General features: G+C 39.2%; 1 protein-coding gene across 1 annotated transcript in view; it reads left to right on the forward strand.

Moving 5' to 3' along the window:
• The window catches only part of Acbp1 (Acyl-CoA binding protein 1), a 72,161-nt gene extending 55,626 nt beyond the window's left edge, over nucleotides 1-16,535 (forward strand). Inside the window, exon 4 of the mRNA XM_090382630.1 lies at nucleotides 16,320-16,535. Coding sequence (XP_090238756.1) covers nucleotides 16,320-16,399 — 80 coding nt within the window. The 3' untranslated portion in view covers nucleotides 16,400-16,535. The remainder of the gene's footprint in view (nucleotides 1-16,319) is intronic.
• The last annotated feature ends 1,311 nt before the right edge of the window (nucleotides 16,536-17,846 follow it).

Below are 17,846 nucleotides of genomic sequence, written 5' to 3' on the forward strand. Positions count from 1 at the left end.
ACTAATACAGTAGAACTTACTGTCTGTCAGGGTACAGGACGAAACCCATGATGGATAATAGAATGTGTATTATTTTATTACATAATACATAACCTAATTAAAGTTTAATTAAATTTTATTATTTGTTATTTACCTGGTCATCAAAAAATCATACATACCTATTTTTAATATTGTCTAGTAATGTCATAAAAAAACTTAAACAATATATAATTAAATTTAAAAAAAAAAGTCTTGTTTCATTATTCCTAAACCTTTTGGGAGGCAATGTTACAAGAAAGTAATGCTTGTGCAGCATCTACTTATTCTTGTACCTCGAACCAATCAATGTGCTTCAACAGCAGCTTCACTGTGGCTAGTTGTTTGTTGTTGCATCAGCAGCAGCTTTTTCTTCAGTTTCAGAATCATCTGAAATTGTCATCACTCTGCACAATTTCATTGTCATCTAAAATTGGATGCCAATATGGCCGCCGTTGTATTCAGATGTATGATATATCACTCAGTGATTTTTGTGTAAAAAAAATGTGTTTAAACTACAGTTTATGGTCTACAGTATCTTCTCTCAAGAATATATACAGTGCAGGAGTCCCTTGTTGAGAAACCTTTTGCATTCTACTGGGTATTTAGTTAGATCCCAGCGTCATTTAATGTTTCCTTTGTTGCCAGACTGCACTGGTCACCATGTGGCTGATGGCAGGTAAATAGAGCCGACCAATATAATGTGGCTAGCACGCTGGTATCGGGAGGTTGCCCTCATAGTGACTGCCCCCTGTTTTAACTTCTACAGAAACATTCCAATATTTCTGGACTGTGCTTAAAGCAATATTATAGAGGAAATCATGACTTGTGCTTCCCCCCCCCCCCATAAACTTTCCATGGTGATGCATGAACTTCTTACTCGTGCGACACTTTGAAATCGTGATGTCACGATTGTCTTCAGCATTCCCCGAAAACACTACAGGGAACTAATCCCATTGCTCTGGGTGCATTTTAGTACTTGGCTGTTCCCTCCCCCACCACGTGACCAATGGGAGAACTCAAAATTTGCGATTAACAGTTTCAAGACACCTAATAAACCTACGGACTTGTGGTTAGTTTCCATCGAGAGCTCTTGAAGCCCTACTTTCAACAGGCACGCCCAAAACCCAATAATCCAGAATACCAACAAAATGGAGGGAAAATCAGACAGAACTACCATCGCCGTGGAACAAGATCAAAATAATGACTATATTGATAGAAAACCAAAAAGAGACAACCCCCCCCCCCCACTCCGGAGCACCCTAACCAAAGGGAAAAATTGGAAAATGACTGTCCCGAAATTGGAAAGGAGAACACTCTCGCAATCCAAGCAAAAGGAGACAAATGAAGTAGCTGTCACACAGACTGACACTACAGAGGACAAACAGGATGCCAACGATGCATCAAAAAATGCAGAGTCCCCCCCCATGGGCCCTGCGCTACCCGAGGGTTCTGTTCTGGACCATATGCTGGTCCTCCAGGTGCAGCTAGAAAACAAGCTGAAGGAATCCTCTAGCAGAATAACCACTGCCCCCTCAGAGGAGAAATTGTGACCATCATGGACCAAGCTGGAAACCCTTCTACAGAAGGTCCGTGTAGAGGTGGTAACAAATAAGGCCAAATTGGAGGCCTATATGGAATGTGGTGCAAAACAAATGCCACAGTGGGCACCCACTTACACAGAAATGCCGAGGAAACCTACAAATGTACAGACCAAAAGTCAACCGGTCCAAAGAAAAACCCTTCTGCCCACATCTAATATACTGGTTGTACAACCAGTAGGGAATAGAAAATCCACCAGTGCGGAAATAAAGAAAGTTGCAGAGAGCTTGAAAGAGGACTTTGGTGCTACTAGAATCAAAGCTATCCGAAAAACCAGAAACCCGGTAATATAATTATTGAAACGGCAACCAAAGAAGCAGCACAGCAGATAATAGCAAACCCCAAGATCTTCACTCTGGGCCTTACCGCTGAGGCCCCCAAAAGAAAAGGGCCATCCGTAATCATTTTTGATATTGACCAGGACATGACATCTGAAAGTGTAAGGAAAGAGATATACAGGAAAAACCTCCTAAACAAATTACCTGACAGGGATGAAAAACAGCTGATTATACCCAAGTACAAAACAAAATCTAGAAATAGGGGAAACTGCAACTGGGTGGTAGAGCTGGCCCCCGAAGCATGGCAGATCCTACGAATGCAAAACACCATATACATAGAGTGAAGCAGTCATAGATTTAGAGAACGTGTGTGGATGTACCAAGGTGCTTCGGATGCTGAAAATATGGCCACACAACACACCTGTGCCCAAATAAACAAAGATCCCATCTGCACCAACTGCGAAGCCCTGAGATTAGATCATGCCCATTCCACACGCGACACAAACTGCACAACCTACCAGAAAGCTAAGGGTTCATATCAGTTATGGGGATACACCATAAGAAAGTTAATTATGGAATCCTAGTGGTGCACCAAATTTGGCCAGAGCAGTGGCCGGCAAAGCGCTGTGGGGCTAATGCAGGTGTTATCCTGATACAGGAGCCCTACGACTCATACATGGAAGTTGCAGGCTACCCACTCTGATATAAAATTGTACAATGCAACGAAGACACTCAGAGGGCGGCGATGGTAGTACGGAACCCGGAGATAACCACGACAAAAATACCACAACTCTGCATGCCATGAGCAGCATGTGCCCATATTATTAGCTCTGTTGGCAGCCTGTATATGATGTCATTGTACTGCAGACCTGGAATAGGAATAGATTTCGCTATCACTTACCTACAAACAGTGCAAGAAACCCTAGCAGGACAAAGTCTTAATCGGTGCCGATGTAAACTGCCGCTCCCCTGTCTGGCACAGCACTGCACCAGATCGACAAGGTACCAGGTATGGACAGAGTCTTGAGGAGTTCCTAGCAAATTCTATCTTCACTGTAAAGAATCAACCCTTCAATCTACTGACATACTGCGATACGCTGTGGGAATCAACCATAGACATCATGCTAACCACAAGAAACATAAAACTCATGTGACCGCCTGGACCACATCGGATCACCATCAATATCAAGAGAACGATGCCAAGACCAAATGGCAAATACATGGCGAGCAGGTTCGCCATCAAAAAGGCAAACTGGGAGCTCGTTCAAGAACAATTGGTCCACAAAGCACAAGAGGAAGTGACAGGATGGAAAACATGGACAGGATGCACAAGAAAGTCACCCACATAACCACTGCAGCGGAAATGGCAATGAAAAGGAAGACACCTTCCGTAGGAGCCATGCTGTGGTAGACACCAGAGTTACAAAGACTATGAAAGCAAATTCAAATAAAGAGAAAAGAATACCAAAAGGTGCAGGGAACCTGGCCACCAGCAGAGGTAGCCTATCGAAGACATCAATACCAACAGCTACTCAATGCCTACACTGGAAAAATAGCCTCCTGGGAGCGACCAGAAATGAGGATCCCTGGGGTGGTATACAGAATAACCACAAATAAGCTCCCCAGGGGGGAAATAACGAAGGCAACAAAAATGCCTCGAGGATCCCTCACTACAACATGGGTTGATTCAATTAACATTCTAAATACAATCATTCTAGAACCCCCAGACAACCTCAGTGACAAGCAGGAAGAAATCTCCCGAGCAAACGAGGCATTGCAACAAATGGAACCACCCTTCACCATGGAGAAGCTAGAAAATGCTGCAGCACAGATGTGAAATAGGAAATGCCTGGGGCCAGAGCTAATCAAAAAAGCTGTGGAACACATACCTGGCTTCCTGCTCAAACTTCTAAACTGCTGCCTGCAAGCGGGGAAATTTCCCGACCTTCTGGGAAACACGAATCTGAAACTCATCCTGAAGAATCCTAACAAGCCACCAGAACAACTGGATTCTTACCGACAGATTGCTTTACTGACTACCCTGAGTAAGCTATACGAAAGGCTGTTGCACAAAAGAATTATGAGCCACTACAAAGCCGCAAACCTAGAATTGCCAAAACAATATGGATTCAAACCAGGATTATCAACCATAGAAGCACTCCAAAACCTTATGTTCAAAGCAACCCAATGTGACAGGAAGTACTTCCTAGTCATCGCAGTGGACTTCACCAGGGTGTTTGACACCCTGTGGTGGCTGGGCGTCCTTGGCCAGCTCCAGGAGGCAGCGCTCCCAACAAACCTCTACAAGTGTATAAAGGATTAGCTAACTGACCGAAGAATTGAGGTGGTAACACCTTTTCAAAAAGTGGCTCTGTGTCCGCAGGGCTCGGTCCTGGGGCTGCTCCTGTGGAACATTGTCTTTGACGACTTCCTGGCTCGGGACTTGGGCAAAGTGAACTGCCAGGCCTTTGCTGACAATTTGGTCCTGATGGTGGAGGTGGACTCCAGATTGGGCCTGGAGACTCATGCAAACCAGGCAATACAGGTGTTACAGGATTGGGCAAGGCTACACATGTTGAAGATCTCACCCACAAAGACTAACTCTGTTCTACTGAAAGGAGTGCTTGACATCCACAGACCACTGCAAATAAAGATAGCAGGAACGACCATCAAACTTCCAAAACAAATATGATACTTAGGAATTACAGTCGATAGTAATTTATCCTTCACCCCTCACATCGTCCACTTGAAAGAAAAACTAAGGAATTAGTCTCATGCAGGGACTGGGGATTAAACAGAAAAACCCTGTCCCTGTACTACAAAGCAATTTTCATCCCAGCCATTATCTATGGATACCCTATATGGTACAAAAAAAAAAAAGCAGGAACAGTAGTAAATGACACCTGGACACAATCCAGCATAGCATTATGCTCACTGTCATGCATGCAGAACAGTGAGCATGAATGCCCTCCTGGTCTTGACAGGAGTCCTCCCACTGGACCTGGAGGTAACTTGCTGTGGGCTGATGTATCACCTGTCTAAGGGAACCCCACTACAATCTATTTACTTGCTCTAGAACCAAACAACCGCAAAGCAGAAAAGCCTAGAATCATGGCTCACCTGCTGTGGCAGGATAGATGGACAGCATCAAACAAAGGCGAAGACAGAGATTCATACCACTGGTTGCCAAGATGTATCCGAAGCCCCTCCCCCATGTAGTTTAACCCGGGGGTTAAATGTAACCTACTTACTAACAGGCCATGGCCCATTCAAGGCAAAATTGAACATGCTGGGTATAACGGAGGAGCTAACTTGCACCTGCAGTGAGCCTGAAGCATGGCGTCGTATAATGCACGACTGAGTTCTATGAGGAACACAGAAGCGTGCTAATAACTAAAATACAGTACATACCAAGAACACCATCTCTTGGACACAGAAGACAATTTTGCGGCTTTCAGCTGGTTTGCACAAGATGTCTTTGACTGAAGAAGAACAGAAATTGCCATCCATAATGAATAAAAGGAAATTACATACTCAGAAAATCGACCACCCCACAAGACTGCAAAGAGCAAGAGGAAATCAAAATGAACATGGAAGACAACTCCGACCGAAGTGAGGCCACAAACGAATCAAAGGACCCTACAAAAATCAAGGAACCTGGTTAGACACAGGAACTAAGCGACAAAGATGAGTGCATGCAAACAAACCAAGTGACAAGAAACCCGGACTGGACATAAAAACCCTAATCCTATTCACCCTTAATTCCCAATCCCCTGGCAGGGAGGAGACGTTTTCTGTTCCCTCCCTTCCCTTGCCACTCCCTGCTTCTGTACTCCTGGTAGGGCATGGGCCTGCCCCATTGCTTTTGGGGAAACCTACTCTAATGTCCCCATACTTCTGACTTTTCCCCCCCAGTCTTGAATCCCTCCCTTACTCTGTCTATACACCAGCCCATGTCCCACACAATGTCGAAAATTAAAACATGTCCAAATTCAAACCGCGCAAGCAAAAAAACTCTTTCAGCTTAAACCTTTTTCAGCAATTATTTCCCCACAATCTTTTTTTTTTTTAAGGCCCTAGCCACTGAAATCTCAGGAAACTAGGTGACAGGGCCTGCCAGAGTAAAATATCAACTACTGGGTACCTCCATGAGGCTAAGTGTGGACAACGTTGGACCTCAGCAGGGGTCTAGCGGCTAAATGGCCAGAAGAACAACGATACACAACATACACTTACAGAATCCATATACAGTCGGTCCTCGTATAACACGTGTTTACATCACACGAATTCGATCATACACGATTTATAAATAGGGGAATGATATCTTATATAACACGAACCGAATTCGCTTATGCACGATTCGCCTTTGTGTTTACAAGAAATGGCAGTCGAACGCAGAATCACCCCAACCGAACGCAACACGCTAGGAATGAAGAGAAGATTCTGAAAATGTATTTGTGTTTTATATCAGTGAAGGGGAAACACATTTCGCCATAATAACGTAAAATTCCAGCTACCGGTATAATCGCAAATGCAATTAGATGGAGTTTACTACCAGTTTATAACCGTTTCCACTAGCAGAAATGCAACTGGAAATTGTCTTATGGTAGTAACCCCCAGAAATGTGCTTTAGTAAAATGTGAGGTGTTAATAGTGTATCTCGGCCTTTATGGTGTTGTTTATGTGTATCAAGTGTGCCTCCTCATTTTGTAATTGTGCTTTATTCCCTAAAAATTAGTAAAATACTTAAAAGGTGTGAAAAGGAAGCGTCCTGGCGAAGACACTGCAGATTCAGAGAGAGAGGGAAAAAAAGCAATATCAATAAACAGAGGCGGACTGGGTCAAAAATTCTTACCCAGGAAAATTTATAGTGGCCTCATACTACGGTTCATGGCCAAAATCATACTGGCCTCTGGCCCACTGGGATTTCCCGGGTAAGGCTTATGGCCAGTCCGCCTCTGTCAATAGAGAAAAAATATGAAATTGTGAAACGCTTTGAGCAAAATGAAATGAGCATGTGATATTGCACGTGCTACAGACCTAAATGAGGCAAGGCCGAGAATTACGAAGAATGCAGAGAAAATAAAAATGCTTTCATAGCACGAACAACTCAAAGTGTAATTAAAATCCATTAGATTAAGACACAAAGAATTGGAAGAGATGGAATGGCTGTCATCTGTTTGGATAGAAAATCAAACAAAAAACAAGTTTGCTTACGATAGAAGCAAAAGCAGTAGCAATATTTTATTTCGTAATAAAATACGTAAGCATTTTATTACGACTTACGTATTATAATTTATACTTTACATATTATAAAATACGTAAGTATTTGATTACGACTATTTTATTTAATATAATAAATTTTTTACTATTTTATTAATAATTATTTATTATTTAAATAAATAATAAATATTTTTTATTACGTATTTTAATCGTTATAAAATACTTACGTATTTTATAACGATTAAAATTACCCGATTATTTATTGTGTTTGGTAATGTTTTGGTTCCAAATGTGTGTTCAATCTTGGGTGGTCGGCACCTAACCCCACTTTTCCCATAGGGCCTGTTGTTTATATTGCACGATTTTGCATTGCACCAGGGTTTCTAGGAACACAACTATTGTGCTATACAAGGACTGACTGTACTTTTAAATCTCTGGCCCTTGCAGTGAACTGTTACACCTATGATAAAAGCAACAGAGTTGGAAACCTCCAGTGCTGCTAAACACGAATACACTTTACGCTTTTTGTCATCTAAAATTTTGCATCAGACTTCCATATCTGGCCAAGCATTTACTTCCTCCATCAAAATATTTTTAAATCCAGGTACATTTGAACATAACTGAAAAATTTCAGTTTCTTTTGGAATGGTTTCTGTATCACTTGAATATATTTCTGGCCTCAACTTATTCTAGCTTCTTTGTATTGTTTGAACTGGAACATCATTCCATATATCAGCAACATTGAAAATTGTCTTTTAGTTTTTCCAAAATTCTATCACATCTAATTTATTTTCTGCCGAAACAAGTTTTTGAATGAGCATTTTGTGATAACAGCATTTCGTGCTCTCAATCATGCCTTGGCCCATCAGTTGAATGAGATGTATTTGCTGGTAGAAAGTGGCATTGCATATTGTGGTAAACCTTCTGATACCAAATGTGATCTTACACATGGTACAAATATTTTATGAAACCAATCATGAAATATCTTGGCTCATCCATGTGTTGTTTTGTGAGAAATATTTAACTGGCAAAGCAAATTAATATTTTTAAATGATCCAAGCTTTTTTGGTTTCCTTTTAACAACCAAAGGCAATTTGACTGCTGCTGGCATTAGCACATACCATTATAGTGATGAGTCATTTTGCATTTTATATCCTGTTGCATCTGTTCAATCATTGATTACTGTCGTCTGAGGTAGTGCCTTCCATTTAAGGCCAGTCTGTTTTATGTTTTGGTCTTTAACCAAACTTTGATCAGCTATTTCCTTCTGTAGTTTTTCAGGATAAACCGGAATTGTTACGCTATCTGTACTTAACTTCTCACCCTTTATTAACAACTGTTGGATACCATGGCAAAACTTAAAATTTGTCCAACCATCTGATGCTAGCCTTGAGGGATCTGCCTAGTTTTTTGATTTCAATGACTTTTTTGATTATTATAGGTCCCAACAATGGAATTCCTTCGCTACAGTTTTGAACAAACCATTGAAACATTGCGGTATCTAATTAATTTTTAGCAAGCTTCATTGTTTTAAGACTTAACATTGCTGTCAGTGGATTTAAATTTTCGACATGGTTTTCAATTGTCTGCATCATGCTTTATATCATTTACTGTTTTTTTTTTTTTTTTTTTTCTATTCCATAAACTGATGCTATATTTATAAAACTTTCACCTTTTCTTAGACTGTTTATTTCAGTTTGTGATAATCCAAACATTACTGTTTCTGTCATTTCAAAGGGTTTCCTAAATAAATTATTAAAATATGAAACAAACTGTATACAGTGAGTTGTAAACAAAGACATGAGTGACATGTGGCACCAATATCACAATGCATAGTGGTGTTAAGTGTGACAGTTAAGACTGATGGTAAGTAGTGGTGGACAATCTAAGTTCTAATGTAGTTGTCATGATGGTTTATGGCTTCTACCCATAGCAAAAGTTTCACAAAAGCACACTTTGGCCAGTCACAACTGCCACAAAACCACCTCTGCTATTAACCTGCAGCTACCATAGCAGAAACGAAATGCAGACTGTTTTGATCACCCATAGTCATTCCAAAATTGGTTTCATGTGTGGTGAAAAACTTTGTCAAAAATGATACGTTAGCATTAGCCTTCCATTTCACCCCTCCATTTGTTCCAAATGCCTGTCCAGCTCAGCCTTAAATTTATTTAGGCTATTAGCTTCCACAAAAGATGGAAGCCTGTTCCACCAATCAACTATCTGCTGGCTAAAGGCAAATTTCCACAGTTCTATTCTACAACTATCTTTTCTTAATTTGAAACTGTACCCCATGAGGTCCTTAGAGGAAGAATCCCATCAGCATTCAGCTTGCTCAAGCCATTCAAGGCCTTATACACCTCAATCAGATCACTTCTCGGGTGCCTACTCTGCAGGCACTACAATTTGCAGAACTTAAGCCTTTCTTGGTAAAAGCACCCCTTTGTTCCCCTCACAAATCTTGTTGCCCTTCTTTGTACTCGTTCTAGCAACTCTACATCCTTCCTAAAATGAGGCCTCCAGACCTGTACACAGTACTCTAGGTGTGGCCTCACCATTGCCTTGTATAATGGGATTGCCTCCATCCCTGCTAGCAAAATTCCTATATATCATTGACAAGACTCCATGATCTGCCCTGACAGCCTGTTTGAACTGCTCAGTGAACTTCATATTTGACTGCACAATTACCCCCAGGTCTTTCACTTTCCACTTCCCTTAGTGTAGTACCACAGAGTTGGTATGTTTCTCTTCAGTTATTGCTACCCATATGCAGTACTTTGCATTTATCAATGTTAAACTTCAGTTGCCACTTCTCAGCCCATTTTCCCAACTTATCTAGATCCAATTGGAGTAGCATACTGTCTTTACTATCGTTAACAACCCTGCAAACTTGGACATTAAACCTGATATACCTTCATCAATATCATTGATAAATATACAAAATGACAATGGGCCCAACACTGAAACCTAGGGAACTCCACTAATAATATTTATCCATGAAGAGCAGTGTCCATTGATTACCACTCTGTCATCTCCCACTCAATCATCGCTTTATCCATTGTAGCAACTTACCCTTAATGCCATACCTCTCCAATTTGTACAGCAGTCTTCCATTTGTAACAGTATCAAAAGCTTTCCTGAAATCTAAGTATATGATATCAAAATTATTTTTGGCATTCAGTTCCTTTGTGACCACATCATAGTATCCAATCAGATTGGTCAGACAAGACCTCCCTTTAACAAATGCATGCTATGTCTTATCTTAACTATTACTGCAGTCTTGTCTAAATGATCCTGCAGTGCTTCTTTAACCTAACCAGAGATTCTCTTATTTTCCCCGGAACACAAATTAAACTAACAAGTCTGTAGTTACTTGTCACCTTTTGGAACTCCCTTTGTGATACATTTGAACACCTCCAGTCTGTGGGGACCTCCCCTCAGTCCAAGGAAGCTCTCATAATTATGGCTAAGGGTTTGCTTACTTCCTTTGCTGCCTTTAATATAACTGCGTAGATCGTATCCACCCCAGGTTCCTGCTCTATGTTTAACTTCAATTTCTCCTCCACTTTGCTCTCAGTTATAACAAAATCACTTAGCTCCCTGTTAGCATTTGCTAAACTTCTGGCACTCCCATCATTGAATGATTCCTCATGTGTGAATGTAGATGCAAAATACTCATTCAGTTTATCAGCTGCCCGAGTTTGATTATCAATAGTCAACCCATCTACGTAAAGTGGTCCAATCTGATTCATCCCTTTCCTTCTAGACTTCACATAAGTAAAGAACTCTGCTGTTTTTCATTGCATCCTTTGCCAAAGATTTCTTGTAATTTGCCTGCCTAACCTCCTTTGTAACTTGATTACAGACTAATTTATACCTGCCATAGGCTTCTGTGTCACCTAATACTTTATGTGCATCCCATACATTCTTCTCTGCCATGAGCCTCAATTCATCTGACATCCATTTAGGTCTAAACCTTGAACAGTATTTCTTAGTTGGAATGAAAAGCCTAGTAGCCTCCAAAATGAAGTCACTGAAGGCCTTCCCATTTAGAATGCAACATTGGTAACATCAGTTGATCCCACTGTGCAGAATTCAAAAACTGTCAGACCTCTGTAGCAACCTTTTATGAAAGCAAAAGCCCTTCCCTTTAGCCTTGATCGTAGTAACATCTTTAAGTAATTCCCACATCAGTACATTGTGATCACTGTCACCCAGTTGTTCCTCTATCTGCAAATTCTTGATGCATGAATGATCACTGCTGATAATCAGATCAAGGATATTACTCCTTCTGGTTGCCTCTCGAACATGTTGCTGTAGAAAACAGTCATCCAATAAATCCACAAGTCTTGCTAGTGTGCAAGTGACCAACCCACAAGTTCCAGTCAGTATCTGGAAAGTTAAAATCCCCCATTATGAGACATTCTGATTTACTGGCCCACTTTTTCTGCTCATATACTCATCAGATTCATTAGGTTTTAACACACACACCTACTCGTTTTTCCTTTCCCAGTGCTCAACACAGACTCAACACTGTATTATCCACAAGCATCAATTGGATGCACTTCCTTAGATTGTTTCTTAACTAACAGCATAACCCCTCCTCCCTTCCTGTACACATTGTACTCCCCAAATTCCAATTCTGCACTGCTTATATCTGTGTGACATGTCTCTGATATCCCAACAATATCTGTCTTTGATATCTTCTTGACTATCACTTCAAGCTCATCAAATTTATTAACTATACTCCTAGCATTGGTATACATGCACCTGTTCCTAATCTTAGTTACCCTGGCACAGCCCATGTATTTACTTGTACCACTGACTCCCAGCAGTCCTGGAAATTTCCATCACCTTGCTTTCCAGGCTGCTGCTCATTCTAATAGAAGCAGTGCAAGAATCACTTTTGCCTCTGCCTGTGGCCACTATTAACCCTTTTAGTTAGTGTATCCCCTTCCAAGCTAGCAGTTTTCCAACCCACCCAACACTGCCTCAATACCATCAGCAAATATTCTTGTACCGTTTCTATTTAAGTGTACCCCATCCCTGTAGAAGCAGACACTTTCACATTCAACCCTAACTCACTACTTTTTTTCAACATTGTCCTGTACTTGTTGAGTAAATCTGCAGATCTTGCTCTTAATTTCATTAGTTCCAACATGTACATCGCCTTTTGTGCCTTTTAAAAGATATCTGCTCTACAACGTCATCAACTTTTGCCCCTGGCAGACATACCCTGGTCCTGTTCCACCTATCCTTCTTGCATAGTATATTCCCTGACAATAGTTACCAAAAATAACTAGTTCCTTTGGGACCAGTGCATTCTGCCTTGGAGATTGTCTCTGTTTTGCCTGATGCACAGGAGTGAGCTCTGTCATTGATCTGGGTAGCTGAGAGCTTGATGGGTCCTCATTAATTTCAAGGGCATTTACCCTACACTTCAACCTCTCAGATGCCCATCAGAATGCTGAGTTGGCACCTAATCTCTGTCTAGATTAATTGTGGATGCTACTAAAAGTTTCATACCTATTAAGAAATATTGTTCAAAGTTTAGGCCTAAATGGTTATCTAATGAGACTTGTAACAGAGAAGAAAAATGTATGGGGTGCATATAAATTATTAAGCGACTCAAAAGCCTATGGCAGATATAAGCTAGTCTGTAATCAGGTCACAAAGGAGGTTAGGCAGGTGGAGGCAGATTACGAGAAATCCTTGGCAAAAGATGCTAAGAAAAACAGCAAGGATTTCTTTACTTATATGAACTCTAAAAGGAAGGGGATGAATCTGATTGGTCCACTTGACATCGATGGATCGACTGTTGATGATCCTGCTCAGATAGCAAACAAACTGAATGAGTATTTTGCATCTACATTTACACATGAGGAATTAAGGTTTGAAAATGGCAGAAGGTTATCAAATTGTAGCGGGATACTTAATGATTTTATAATAACTGAGAGCAAAGTGGAGGAGAAATTGTTGAAGTTAAACATAAGAAAAGCACCTGAGGTGGATGGGATCTATCCAGTTATATTAAAGGAGCCGGCAAAGCAACTAAGCAAATCCTTAGCCATAATTATGAGAGCATCCTTGGGCTCAGGGGAGAGGGTCCCACGAACTGGAGATGTGCAGATGTATCCCCAATTCACAAAGGGGGATCGAAGGGTGACACGAGTAATTACAGACCAGTTAGTTTAACTTCTGTTCCAGATAAAATAATGGAGTCACTGGTTAAAGATGCATTTCAGGATCATCTAGACAAGACTGCAGCAATAATTCAGACACAGCATGGGTTTGTTAAGGGAAAGTCTTGTCTGACAAATTTGATAGGACATTATGATGTGGTTACAAAGGAACTGGATGCAAAAAAATAATTTTGATATCATATATTTGGATTTCAGGAAAGCTTTTGACACTGTTGCGCATGGAAGGCTACTGTACAAGTTGGAGCAGAATGGTATTAAGGGTAAGTTTCTACAATGGATAAAAGGATGGTTAAGTGGGAGAAGACAGAGGGTGGTAATCAATGGGTGCTGCTCTTTGTGGAATAATGTTATTAGTGGAGTCTCACAGGGTTCGGTGTTGGGTCCACTGTTGTTTTGTATATTTATCATGATATTGATGAAGGTATATCAGGCTTAATGTCGAAGTTTGCAGATGATACAAAGGTTGGCAGGGTTGTTAATGACAGTAATAGCAGTGTGCTACTGCAACAGGATCTAGATAATTTGGGCCGATGGGCTAAGAAGTGGCAACTGAAGTTTAACCTTGACAGATGCAAAGTACTGCATATGGGTAGAAGTAACCCCAGAGAAACGTGCCAGCTGTGTGGTACTACACTTAAGGTGGTAGAAAATGAAAAAGACCTGGGAGTAATTGTGCAGTCAGAAGTTTTCTGAGCAATGCTGCTAGGGCAGGTCATGGGTTTTGTCAATGATATATAGGAATTTTGGTAGCAGGGAAAAGGAAGTGATTGTCCCTCTGTATAAGGCAATGGTCAGCCCGTGCCTTGAGTACTGTGTACAGGTCTGGAGGCCTCATTTTAGGAAGGATGTAGATTTGCTTGAGCGTGTACAGAGAAGGGCAACAAGATTGGTGAGGAGAATGAAGGGATCCTCTTACCAAGAGAGTCTTAAGTTCTGCAAATTGCAGTGGCTGGAGACTAGCCACCTGCGTGGTGATCTGATTGAGGTGTATAAGGCCTTGAATGGGTTGAGCACGCTGAATTCTGATGGGATTGTTCAATTTGTTCAGATTACAAACCTAGGGGGGGGCATAAATTCAAATCAAGAAAGGACAGGTGTAGAATAGATGTGCGAAAATTTGCCTTTAGCCAGCGGGTGGTTAATTGCTGGAAAGAACTTCCATCTGTCGTGGAAGTTGATAGGCTGAATAAATTTAAGGAAGAACTGGACAGGCATTTGGAGGGAATGGTGTGGTTTTTTTTTTTGGCTGATACTGCATAAGCTCATACAGTTGCTTTCTTGCATCACATACCACTACTACTAGATCATTTCCTGTTTTAGAAAGGTAGGCAAACGTTTCACAATTTGCACATTTTTGAGACTGATGCATTGGAGAATCGCCCCCTTCGTTTCTCCAAGTCACAGAACTCTCGCTAGTCTGATCTTTGCTTCGTAGCTCTAGTCTGGGTCGTGTTATATTCTCTGAGGCTAATTTCATTTTAAATAAACCAATGATCCATGAAGTTTCTTCTCTTATTATTATGCTATTTTATAGCCAAGCTGTTTATGCAAAATAGAAAAATCTACTTTCAATATACTGTACTATACTAATAACTTATTTAAAATTCAGTACTTATTTTTTATAATTTAAAATTTTATTGTCAAAGAATGCATTCTTATGGCATGGGGGTGTATAGAAAATTGACATTCACTTAACATTTCAGTTAATGACTCGTTTTTGAGAGCTCTGATCCCCCTTATTAAGTAAAATATATTTGTACCCTACTATAATCTGTTACAAAGCAATATTATATTACATACATGCCAACATAGTGCACACGATGCTGTTGTAATGCCGATTGCTGTTAGCCAGAAAACTGGACATGATCTGTTCAGAGGGGGACACGGTCAACTTACCAATTTACATGTTTTCATTTGGGGTTCTTATAAATTTATTAAGAACACATTTATTAGAAGAGAATGTACGTAGTTTAGTATATATTATTGAATTTTTTTTTAAATTCATATTGTTGTAAGAATATACCACACAGATATTGTAATATTTTGCCGATTATAGTTATTGACCTTATTTAAAATTCAGTGGTATCTTCAACGTGTTAGTTTCTGTGGATGTTCATGGCCAGCAAGATTTCTTTCGTAATCTGTATCGTAAGTTTTAATTTTCCTTATCTATAAAAATCCACAAACAGCGCCTCAATCTTTTCTAGCTAATGTGACAAAAAGAGGATAGCAAAAAAATGCTGTCCATAAATAATTCCTTCATATGTTCACTCAATGTTGAGTGATATTCCCTACCAAATACCAGGATGTACTGCAGGTTGGACTGTACTCCTAATGGGAATACTCCAAGTATACATATTGCTTCATGAGATTCTGGATTGATCTGTGTCCTTAAAGTTGATTCTCCTCCTTTGTATGTTTCTGCATATAATGTTACTATTTGGAAGAATACCTTGCACTGCAGCAAGAATATCAATGACATTTGCCTTATTTGTGCTCTGTTTTCCATGGCTGTATTTACTTTTTTGGAGTACATTTGCTGCATTTCCTAAGCTGCTACATCTATGTCCATTTTGTGGAGAATGAAAAGAACCATCCTCTGCAATTATAATTACAAGAAAATATTGATTATTCGAGAAAAACTTAAATGTTTTTATTATAATTTTTGTTGCAGAGTCGCATACTGGTTCAGAGCCATACAGCTTCGTTAATTGCTATTCAGTACTACAGTGAATGCTTTGTTAAACATACCTTGTGAAAGCACAAGACATTTAACAAAGACTACAAAAGACAATTCTGTAATTATTGGACAAAACAAGTACAAAATTGTGATTATAATAGATTTTTAGTTTTAAATTTAAATGCATTACCTATGATAACAGTAATGTTAATGATTTTTGAAAAACTAGTTTCAAAGCTTAAGTTGCAATCACAACATGAACTACGAGCTGCTACTAATAATTATGTACTTTTTTCCTCTCCCTCTTTTACTCCATAGGAATGCCACAGACTGAAGCCAAAGAAGCATATATTACCAAAGCAAATAACCTTATTGAGATATATGGGTTAAGTTCCTAAATATAAAACTATCACCTCCCATTTTGTGGGAAAATTGGAAGTTTTGCTCTCATTTAGCACTATATACAAAGTACACGTTTTTATGGATTTTTTTATATTAATAAGCATGTTATTCGGATGAGGATTTTTTTATTCATCTGTTAATTACTTTAATTTAATATTTACTTTGTCAGAAGCTATATATTTTTGTATGTTATTCTACAAGAAGAATAAGAATTTAACTTTCTGAATGTTTCTTTGATTTACAAATTAATGAATCAGTTTTTGCTATGAAGTAAATTAATGTTTTGCTATCATTCTATTCCCAAATATCTGGTAAATGGAAATATGCCTGAATTATATTTAAATATGTATAATGAGGCATTCCATATTAAGTTGGAAAATTATTGCTTATTAATCAAACTCATTGAAATTTATATAAGAAGCAAATCCACATTCTTTTATATAGCTTATATTGTTAGTTGTTCATTATTACCAAATAAACTTGATCAAAGTTATTGTACTTTTAATTTTACATTGTTTAAAGTATATAAGAATGAAAGTGTAAAACTGCATAATGATACAAGGAAGCAAACTTTTTCTGCATTTGCCACAAAAAAAATAAATAAATAATAAACTATTATTCTCATTATCCAAAATTGCCTATCCAGTTCCTTCAGACTATCTTGGCCATCTAAGGCCACAGTTATTCTGTTAATGGTACTTAACTTAAACAAGTGTGATGGCACAGCAGGTTTTTTTAACAGCTGATGAAGTGCAGAAGCTGTTGCAGTGGATCAGATGTAAATTAGCCTTTTTGCTTCCAGAAGTTAAGTGTGTTTTAACTTATTTTAAGCTTTGTTGATTTACAACAACTATCTCTAAATGGGGTTTCCACCAAGAATTTTATATCCATTATCATTTGTTGACACCAGTTTCTCCTGCAGGAGAAACACACATTAGGCTGGTAATTAGTGTTTCTAGTGCAGCAGACAATCAAGTATCTTCATCACTTGTTTTTCATAATTTATAAAAATATATTTATGTATCATGCCAATTGTGGACTGACTGTTCCCTCTTGCATCTATTGCAAAATATGGCAAATGGTAGGTTTTTTCAGACACCTATATATCTAAAAAACTTATTTTTATTATTATTTTTTTTAATTCATACTTCCAGAAAGCACCACAATTTATGTATGAAGATTAGTGGCAAAACTGATAGCACTGGTGTAGCTGATCAGTACACCAGATCCTGCTATAATTCAGTTCTGAAAAAAAACAGATGCACTTAGTAGAAATGCTATGCTATAGCATAGCAGGTACATTATTATTATGGTGCAAGGAATTATTATTTTGCTGCAAGAGCCAAAAAAAAAAAAAATTTCAGAGTTACTTGGGCGAGTCGGAAATAAAAGGGAATCATCAAGAAAGAAGAATGATTATATCCATCTCAGGATCCTGGGGCC

The sequence above is a fragment of the Mastigoproctus giganteus genome, chromosome 1 (assembly GCF_048544385.1).
Source record: "Mastigoproctus giganteus isolate SK-2022 chromosome 1, ASM4854438v1, whole genome shotgun sequence".
NCBI classification, from domain to species: domain Eukaryota; kingdom Metazoa; phylum Arthropoda; class Arachnida; order Uropygi; family Thelyphonidae; genus Mastigoproctus; species Mastigoproctus giganteus.